This window comes from Aplysia californica, unplaced genomic scaffold, assembly GCF_000002075.1.
Source record: "Aplysia californica isolate F4 #8 unplaced genomic scaffold, AplCal3.0 scaffold00022, whole genome shotgun sequence".
In the NCBI taxonomy this organism is placed as follows: domain Eukaryota; kingdom Metazoa; phylum Mollusca; class Gastropoda; order Aplysiida; family Aplysiidae; genus Aplysia; species Aplysia californica.
Window position 1 is genome coordinate 1,692,085 of NW_004797292.1, and position 10,732 is coordinate 1,702,816.

The 10,732-nt window shown below is 42.0% G+C and overlaps 1 protein-coding gene across 1 annotated transcript in view; it reads left to right on the forward strand.

Moving 5' to 3' along the window:
* The window catches only part of LOC101863076 (ras-like protein family member 11A-like), a gene marked incomplete in the record, with an annotated part of 39,207 nt that overhangs the window by 746 nt on the left and 27,729 nt on the right, over positions 1–10,732 (forward strand). The window contains 1 exon segment of the mRNA XM_013088002.2: positions 4,318–4,844. Within this exon segment, the coding sequence (XP_012943456.1) occupies positions 4,751–4,844 (94 nt within the window).

Genomic DNA, 10,732 nt, shown 5'->3' on the forward strand with positions numbered 1-10,732 from the left:
CACACACACACTCACTCACTCACACACACACACACACAACCCAATAAATAAATTTTTAAAAATACATACATGAATACATGAATAAATAAATAAACAAATAAATATTTAAAAACCCTGTGGTTTTGATTTTCGAATCGGCTTTCGATTTTTCGTTTTGACATCCGAATTTTACAAAACACGAAAGAATCGGTTGAAATGACAGATATTCTATGTTTAAGTCTTATTTGAATTACGGAAAGCAAACGTCACCTGGCAAATCGCTCTCATCATTTCTTGGGTGTTGTGCTACAGCTAGGTTTTCCTGTGCCAGGAAATATAGATCTTATTTGATTACTTGATTACTTGATCCTGGGAACAACATTCTAGCACTCCGGGCGTGCTCCGCTCTCCGCTCCAATTTCCACCTCAGAGCCCACCTGCTGATCGTTCCCCGGTGTTCATTTGGTTAATAGCCCGTCTTTCCATCTCCTACTGGTTGCTGGTTAAGCCACTTCCTCTGAAGACACCCGGTTCTTCAAGTCGTAAGATTGGCGCATAGTCATGCTAAATCGCCTCATCTTCAAGTATGGTGGCAAGGGCCTTCACGACATCATTTTTGTCTATTTCAATGTCAGTATTGACAGGAGCATTGCTCTCCAGTTTGTCTGTTAGTTCATTTCCTACCACACCCGTATAGCTTGGAGCATAGATCCATGTTGTTTCTCTCTGTCTGCTTTTTTATATATAGTATCCTAGACCGTGCACTGTCATGGCCTCCACTCTTTTCTCTCTCAAAAGACGTTTGTGCCCGCTCGGAGGACCTTATGAAGTTGCAAGCATCGTAAAACACTCACCCAAAAAAATAATCATACTTAAATAAACAAATAAAAGACTCTGCTGTGAAGGGTGCGCACAATGTGGACCCAAATGAACGGCCAATCCCCCCAATCTCCTTACTGTAGAGAACAGGTAGCCCCTTTACCCATTACCCGTCATTTGACTCCAAATTGGGTCGACTGGCACGTTGCGAAGTGAATCGGAATTACGTCAGAAAGCATTATCTAGGATATTATTGGAATATGTCTTGTCTTTGACGGGAAATATCTCTTGACAAATAATTTCATTGCGATGTACACAATGTATCATTTTGTTCCAGCCAGATAATCGAGGACACAAACAATAATTGTAACTGAAGATATTTTACACCCTCATCTGCACAGTTTTGACCGTTCAAGAGGCGGGCTGTTTTGACCTTACCTGCATGAGCCAACTTGCGCTAGGCGGAATTATGTTCCTAAAACGCGAATCGAACTCGCATTTTCTACGTACAACGACAAAGAGCCTGATCAGTGCACCATTAGCGCCGGAGAGTTAGGAACTATTTGTTTATCAGTCCATAAGTTTAAATTAAACCTGAGATTTCTCAAAATCACCAACACATGTCAATGTATTTGACTGTCTGGTTTTCCACTTACAGTCTTCACGTATACTGAGACGTGTAAATATCACATACTGAAATATAAACTGACGCTGTCGACCTGAATAGAGATCACTAAGACTTGATAGTAAAGACAGATCATAAACCACTCGCAAAAAAAGGCTTTTTAACAGACACGACTCTGCTGCCTTATCTTCGTTCAGCTTTTAAATACAAACGATTTAATGTTCGCTTCGGATCTGCGATTGACTGTTCACCGGCATCTTTGGTGTTGAGGTAAGGCGCTTTCTCGTCCTTCTCAGAAGGCCTGGGTTCGATTCTCATGAGGGGAGAATTTTAATCAAGTATATCGGTCTATCTTCTGAAATTGTGTATCCCTTTTAGCCCGGGTTGACCGTGAAAGGCAGGGTCGAAGCTTGTCTGCTAAACTGTCCAAAGTTTGTCGATAGCGGAGTAAAACACCTACATTAAAAAAGAATGATGATGCAAACACTCAAGGCAGCTTGTTCTATTTTCCAGTCCTGGCCAGATGTTTTAGTTAGGGTTTTTGGATGGCTTCACGGTATGTTTCTTATGACTGCCTGCTTCCTGTTTTTGTCAGGGGGTGGTGCTTCGTTCTTGCCATTTCCAGTAGTTTGTTCAGCAAGAACAGATAATGTTTAATCGTTCCTTGAGTAGTCTTTTACACACCCCCCCCCCCCCCCCTGTTTTTTTTTTTTCCCCCCCCCCCCCCCCCTCTCTCTCTCTCTCTCTCTCTCTCTCTCTCTCTCTCTCTCTCTCACACACACACACACACACACACACACACACACACACACACACACACACACACACACACACGTACACACACACACACACACACATACATTTTCACTCTCACGCACACACACACACACACACACACACACACACACACACACACACACTCACACAAACGAGTGTGCAGGTGTATATATTTTCTCAACACAAGTGAAGGAAGGCAAAAACCCACTCGATCACTACCTACGTATCCACACGTCATTTTTACGCCAGCGGTTCTCACATGTACGAATTAGCTTCGTCAAATTGAGGCTATCAATGATGCTAACTGCTAATGCCGCGGTCTGAAGCACCGATGAACTTGAAAAATGAACTACAGATGGTGTGATAAACATCTTATATGTGTTCAGGATATTCTGACAAAACTCGAGTAACATGGGATTTGATGAATGATAATTCCCTTTCTTATGCAAATAATATCATGCACCCTCACCAACACAGTACACACATTATTTCATCGTTTAGGATAGGGGCTGATTCGAGCCTTCTTGTCACTGTCAGAGCCAACTCGTGATGAGTAGAGATAACAAAATCCTGGTAGGCACACATCGATCATCATCAAAAGTGTTAGATATGTGACTGGCATCGGCGATAATGATTCTCCATTCATTCCTATGTTCAGATGCTCTCAAATAAGCTATTATCCTAATCTTTCCCCGCCACCCATCTGTTTAGGGTATCCGAGTAAGTTCCTCTTGGTCTACACCTGCTACATTTGTCTTCAATTTTGCATGTGATAACTGGATGTTCAAGCCTTTTATGTTTATTTAAGTGTTCCAAAAACTGCATTAATTGTCTTTTCCGGATGGATTTTTTGAAAATCAGCAAGCGGCCCACGTAGGCTCTTTTTCAGTCCTGCCTCATTTAATTTTTTTTTCCTTCCCCCAAAAAGATGTTCAGCAGTTTCCAAGGCGATACTTGATGGAAACAAAAAGCAAAACAAAACAAAAATAGAATAGCCCCTCTCTGGAATCGAACCCCTTCCTTCTGCATAGAACAGGCGAAGAGCCTAACGATTTTATCAACAAAATATATACCGCTAATGAAGGGTAACGAGAACCGGAAGAGCGCTCCTGTTTAATGAACACCAAACGTTTGTTAGACTGAGTTATCGACCGGGAAGGGCAGTAAAGTGAGATCTTAATGGGACGGGAAAAAGGGGAACGATAAGGAGATATGGGAGTCTTTGGTGGTCATTTCTAAAATAAGATAAACGGTACCATAATTGAATAAATTATTAACATGTTCATGATTTCATAGTAGTACCTAGTGGAGGTAAATGGAGCTTTTAGAGCAATGCTATTGGTAGCCTTTAGGGTCCGTGTGGGTTTGTTGTTCTTTTCTTGTTGTTGTTGTGTTTTTGTTTTTGTTTGTTTGTTTGTTTTTGTTGTTGTTTTTGTTTATTTGTTGCTGTTTTGCTTGTTTGTTGTTGTTGGTGGTGGTTTTTTGGGGGTGGGGGACTTCAGGGTGCGGGTGTCACTAAAAGATAAGATCAGATCAGATAAAAGAAACGTTAGTATCCTCATGGGATCTTTCGTCCCATACTTACTGGCAGTGAACGAATAAACAGGCGTGATGTTTGCCTTCATTTTCCATCAAGCCGATCCAGTCAGCTGACTACACCGATGAGGAAAACAGCTCCTTGAATGAACTTTTCTGAAAACACTGCATGACCTCTGTTTTAAGTTTCGCAGGGAAGGGTGGGGGGATGAATCATACATGCCTCCTTTACTCCCATAACTCACATATACGCACACATACACATGCATGCTTACAGAGAGAGAGAGAGGGGAGAGAGAGAGAGAGAGAGAGAGAGAGAGAGAGAGAGAGAGGAAGAGACAGAGACAGAGAGACAGGGAGAGAGAGAAGAGAGAGAGGGAGAGACAGAGGCAGAAAAGGGAAAGAGGGAGAGAGAGAGAGAGAGAGAGAGAGAGAGAGAGAGTAAGGAAAAAGAAAGAGAAGAGATACAAACATCACTTACCCAAGAAAACAGTTTCAATATTTTTTGTTTTGAAATCGGTTTTCAAGTTCGTGAACCACTAAATTTATTATATTGATTGGTTTCTCTTTACTTCTTCTAGTTTTCGATTTTATTTTGGTATCATACGCTGTTATAAAAGGCCTGTTTGGATAACTTTGACGTAGTTATACCCGAGGACATTGAACATATTTTTTTCTCGTAAAAGATCACGACTGGACATTCTGTTGTCCCCGAAGAGAGCATCTTTGTTCCAGGAGAGCACTTTATGTTGTTTTCTCTTTTGCTTTTTTTTTTGTGGTTTTTAAAATAGACTCCTTTGTGTTGATTAGTCGTGTGATCTCGTGAGTGTTTCACACACATCTCCAGACATTGAAATTTCCTGAGGGATCTTATCACAGACGCTCCAGAAACGTTCACGGAGACGCTCCCGACATCCGACTTCCCACACAGACCCAATCTGTACGTCTGTTGTGTAAGGAGAAGTCGGGGTTACCACAACTTCCGGCCTTGTCAAAGGTCATGGTCGTACCAACATGGCGGATGACAAGGGGCATAAGCATGTGGCTAACGGAGGATGTCGGGATATCAACATTGCCGTGCTGGGAGCAAAAGGAGTCGGAAAATCGGGTGAGTTCATACTTTTTAAAAATCATTTCATGCTGTTACTATTTCAAAAAATGGTTCAATGTTTTGCTTCGAACGAATCTTAAGATCCATCTGGGAGTTAAATTTAAGATGTATCAAGGAAAATTTGTCTTATCTTGATGTGACTCAGTGTGAGCCATGTCTAATGGTTAATCATAAAGAAGTTAATCTAAGCATATCAAATGGTCATCATCATCATCATCATCATCATCATCATCATCATCATCATCATCATCATCACCGTTATCACCACCACCACCACCATCAACAACAACAAGAATAACAATAACAACAACATCACAGTCGTCACAAACAAGCATCTGTCTGCCACATGACAACTCCGGTAAAAAAAAAAGCTTTTGGTTGTTTGTTTTCAACATATTTAGTCCACAAACAGTAAATAATTAAAGAAAACAAAACATTATGGACCGTACTGAGATAGCTCTCTGACTTGGTATGTGTTTGAGTAAAGAAAACACGTTAGAATTAACACAATAGCTGTCATAGAGTTGGAAAAGAGCAATACAGATAGACAGACAGACAGACAGACCGATAGACAGACAGACAGAAAGACAGACAGAAATAATAGATGAAAAGACAAAAAATAAGCTTATGGAACCTACAAGTATCGCCTTCATCCAACCACACGCCATAATTAAAAGAGAACTATGTGGGATGACGTCTACAAGCGTAGCATTACGGTGAATAATGTACTTTTCTGGAAGAAAGCATTTTGGAGAAGTCGCAGACAGCAACAAACACACTTATCCCCTTTCAAATTATTCCGTTTTTCTTCTTCATGAACCTATCAAGACGCGGTACCCTTTACCTGCTGGCGTAATCATGACTGATGGTTCCCACTTTTGCACCGCTCGTCAATCGTCTCTGGCGTCTGTCTGCGGTGTAGCGGTTAGTCCCAGTGCCCATTGGCACAATCGGTTCGGTCCGGTTTGCTAGCCAGATTGAGGGCGCAAAGTGGCTATCGTTACACAAACCGATCGCCCAACCGACTCGTCACCTCAAAAAAACGAACGAACGTTTCAGACAACGAGTCCGAGCGATCGGTTGGCGGTCGGTTTGTACTAGAGAACCGATCCCCAATGGATACTTCGTACGACTCCTCGCCGTGGCACACAGACGACGTTCTCCTTACGTAAGCTCGATTTCCAAGTTGTAAAAAAGGGGTTGGGGATTTTTAAAATATCGAGTACCTCCGTTTGTTTTCTTGGATGTCGTATTCTTCTCAGCCCGGGTTGGCTTTGATAGGCAGGATTGAAACGACCCGTTTACTTATGATTTAAATTAGGCGTAAATAGCTTAGGTGCACAGCAGTACAATTACAAGGACAATTAAGTTTGTACACTCAAGCCGTTTCTATCGCTGCTCTTACAGAAGATGTTGGGTGTCGTTCTTTGGGTTCATTCGGAGATATTTTTGACATATGACTTGACGTGTCTATACATCTCCTTCCTGTCTCTAATATTTTGGCACGTGCGATAGTCTTCATGATATGACAACTGGGATATATAAAGCCACCACCAGAACAACTCTTATTCCGTATACTCATGAGACTCTAGAATTCTTGGTCTTTTAAAAGCTCTCTGAGTATTTGAGTAACACTTGTTATTTTTTAGTTGAGGAAGTTCTCGGTAGCTGTCTGTAATTCAAAATTTTTAGTACTTTTGTTCTTTTTCTCCTTTTGCAAAATTATTTTTAAAAATATACCGAATTATATAAGTTCAATACTCTTTTAAATGCGGTACGGTTATTTAAGAGGCGGGACCTCCGAAAATAACATCCATCTCCGACAGGACCGAGCTAAATGGGAACGTCCGTGTAAAATGCCTTTTCCATGGATACAACGTCTGACCGATCGGTGCCTCGAACCCCCGACACCGCAATCTCACGATAACGAATCGGTTGCCTAATCACTAGACTACATCGTCTGTTTTCCGTAGACTTCCGGCGTGTGATACGTCGTTGTATGCAGAAGACGTGGCGAAGTGGCTTTTTCTCGAGTATCTTTGACTGTCTGCCGGGACGTCGTGTCTCTCTCGTTTCTGTTGGCCCTAATAGACAGATTCAAAGCAGCCCTCCAACTGAAAGATCATAACACTGTTGACAAGGCTGTCAAACTCATACAAGCACATTTTTACCTGTAGGTTCCTTTGTTCTCTGTCAGAGATCAAGACAACTCACTTAGATAGCAAAAATACAACATAAGGATTTGGAGAGATGGTTGTACCAATAGTGATGTCGTATGCTGGTTGCAGTTATGCTTGTCTTATTCATAAGTCCCATTTCAAAATAATGTACTTTGGATTTGGTCAAAGTAGTTCCTTCCACTTGACAAATGACCAATTTTTTCAAGCTATAAAAGGATTGCACTTTTAGCTTCGTCTGAAATGCTCTTCTATCTTTGTTCCATTTTTTTCGTTTTTACTACAGACAAATGCTCTCCATGATGAGAGAGGGAAAGGGTAGGGCTGTGAGAGCGTGTTTGTGTGTGTGTGTGTCTGTCTGTGTGTGCGCGCGTGCGTGTGTGTGTGTGTGTGTGTGTGTGTCTGTCTGTGTGTGTGTGTATGTGCGTGTGACTTTGAGAGAGAGAGAGGGAGAGAGAGAGAGAGAGAGAGAGAGAGAGAGAGAGAGAGAGAGAGAGAGAGAGATAAAGAAAGAGAGAGAGGTGAAGAGTACGGTAGGGAGAAAGAGACAGGCAAATAGTGCAGAAACAGATGGACGAAAGAAATAGAGAGAGAAGAGAGAGTGACACACACACACAGAGAGAGAGAGAGAGAGAGAGAGAGAGAGAGAGAGAGAGAGAGAGAGACAGACAGACAGACAGACAGACAGACAGACAGACAGACAGACAGACAGACAGACAGACAGACAGACAGACAGAGAGAGAGATGCAAAGGGAAGAAGGCAAGACGCCAATAATCGTTTTGAATACGCCTTTGGATGGTAGCTTATGTCTCGCCGTTCTGTCTGGCGATTCAAGCGACTGTAAACCTCTAATGCGTTAAATCTGGCGTAAAACGTATCTAATGTAGCGACCGTTTTCAACCACTATCACCCCTCCCGTGTATCTGAAGATAGGTTTGGAATCTTAATTAAACCAGCTGGGTGGGCAGTGTCCTTGTCCTTGTCCTCTGTCTAGCCGAGGACACAACAGGCGGCCCTTTTGTATGACCTACTTTCACAGGTCAATGCGTGAAATTAAAAGCTTTGTACTTGTAGGTGTTTTACGTCCCAATCGACATTGTTTAGGTCTTGCAGGCGCGGGATGCTTCGACCCTGCTTATGTAGGTACTGTAAAACTTATTGCCCATGGGTAAGAGTAAAGTAGTAAAGTTCACCCCCCCAAAAAAAAATTTTTTTTTTTTTAAATTAATTAATTAATTAATTAAGAAATTGGGAGCTTACTTCACTCAGTAAGCACTTCCAGGATCTCCACACACTGTGGGGCCACATTTGGGTCGCCTTGACAACAGTGGTAAAACATGTCTTTTTAAAATAATATTTAAATATATGGGGAGGGGAAACTTCTTTCACCGTCGCGTCTGCTTTCAGGAGTGAACTAAGTTACAATACCTTGAATTTCTGGGTACTAGCGTATATTTAATATTATGTGGTATGAGATTTTTTTCAGATGTGGAACATAAAACTTAACAATTTAGTTAATTGTGTTGTTGTTGCCGCTGCTGTTGTGCTGCTACTGCCGCTGCTGCTGCTGCTGCTGCTTAAATTTTATTTTGCTGTTGTTATAGCTGACAAGGGAGGGGGCGATATTTACTATGCATGCTGGTCTGCCACAAAAGTGATGATGGGGGAGAAAATTGTATGCCATTTCAAGCATATTTTCTTGGGTCAGTGGTCAAATCTTTTTATACGATCTGGCATGCCCATAGCCAGGGGGGAGACTTTCTGGAGTGGTTGAATTGTGAAAAGACACTATTGACATGGCAGAGTATTGTGAGGAACACTGTAACCTCGTTAATCCTTTGTGAACTCGGTTACCGAAAACTTATGTAGTTTTCAGGGCTTTAGTATTCATTACTATCTCTCTCTCTCTCTCTCTCTCTCTCTCTCTCTCTCACACACACACACACACACACACACACACACACACACACACACACACACACACACACGCACGCACACTCTCTCTCTCTTGGGCTCATACATACACACATAACACACACGCGAGCACACACAAATTTCACATATCACACAATAACAAACAAGTAAAAACATAAACGGAAGAAGATAAAATGTCTTAGGGAACAAAACTCGGATTCTGTGTCTTGTTGCTCCAGACATCGCCTTACTCGTATGTCGGTGTCTGTTTACTCAACAAAAGCGCAAACACAGGGACCATTTGTTCCTTCACCTTATATCGTCGCTTATCGCGCATCTCTGAGGCATCCGTGAACTTTTCAAAATAAGCGTCTTGTTCCGCAGCAGATTATGTGGTGCCAACAGAGCTTGTTTTTTGTTGTTTTTTAAGCACACGTTTGCCCTTTTGCATATCGGTTTGAAAATAAATGAATCGTGATGTTTGTGAAGTATAACAGGGCAGGGGCACAGGTGGGGGGAGGGAGGTGCTGAAAAGGAGGGCAAGGGGGCTGAAGGCGGGAAATATGGGGAGGAGTGAAGGGGATGGGAGAGCAGTGGTCTTTTCCTGTGGAGAGGAAAACTCGAAAGGGAACCTAGGACTTTGGAGATGACGGTACTATCATGTTACGATGGCAAATAAGTCGCTGCGTGATCAAAATTTTGCTGTTCCTACCTTGGAGTAACTATTCTCTCTCTCTCTCTCTCTCTCTCTCTCTCTCTCTCTCTCTCTCTCTCTCTCTCTCTCTCCAACTCTTTCACCTTTGACACTTCTCTTGGGTTTGAAATAGGGGAAACAGGTAGTTGAAGGTTCAGCCAATGCCTCAATCAAGTTTATCCCCAGATGCTCAAAATATTAAATTACTGACATAGTCTTGTTTATGAGTCCATGTAGGTTGCAACTGATTTTACATACCATATAAGGCGATTTTTAGAGGGTTAGATCCGTGAGTTTTTACCGCAAGCACATTACGATGGCTTCCCCAACAGCGCACGGATCTAATAACATGTATCTTTTAAACGATTTTAAAGGTTAACTACAATATGATGACCATGTGAAACCTGGAGAAGAGCCCAAGAAATTGACGTACAGAAAAGTGGGAAAACAAGGAATAACATCAATGGGCTAGCCCAGGATGGGGAAAAGAGGAGAGGGAATGCTCTTGCAGAAGGTACTTGTAGTCATATTATGTATAAATGATATACCTCTTTTCTTTGGGGAGAGGCCTGCATCTGTACAGTAGCAGTTAGCACTTCCTTGTCGCACTCAGAGAACTTAAGTTTGAATCTCGAATATGAAGAACGTTTGTCGAGTACCTCGATTTCTCTGCTGGGACACTGTATCCCTCTCAGCCCGGGTTGGCCCTGACAAAGCATGCATTCAGAATTATCTAAATCAAAGCCCGCCTTCAAAATGATTTTAAATGTGTCGACGGAAGCGTAAATATCCATAAAATTACTTTTTTCTGAGCTGAGCGGATTATGCATTAGCAGGGTTGAAAAAAAAGCATGTATGAATTCTTCAACGTGTCAGTCCTTGCTTTTTTTAAAATCAATGATTTATTGCTTTTTTTCTCTCAGAAATGAGACATGCCTTTCTTAGTATCAAAATAGCACCGATACAACGAGTGTCTAGAAAAACCATGAGTGGGAGATAGGTAAGCACAGCGTGATAGAGTTGTTTTTTTTAAAGAGAGGGAGAGAGTGAGAGAGAGAGAGAGAGAGAGAGAGAGAGAGAGAGAGAGAGAGAGAGAGAG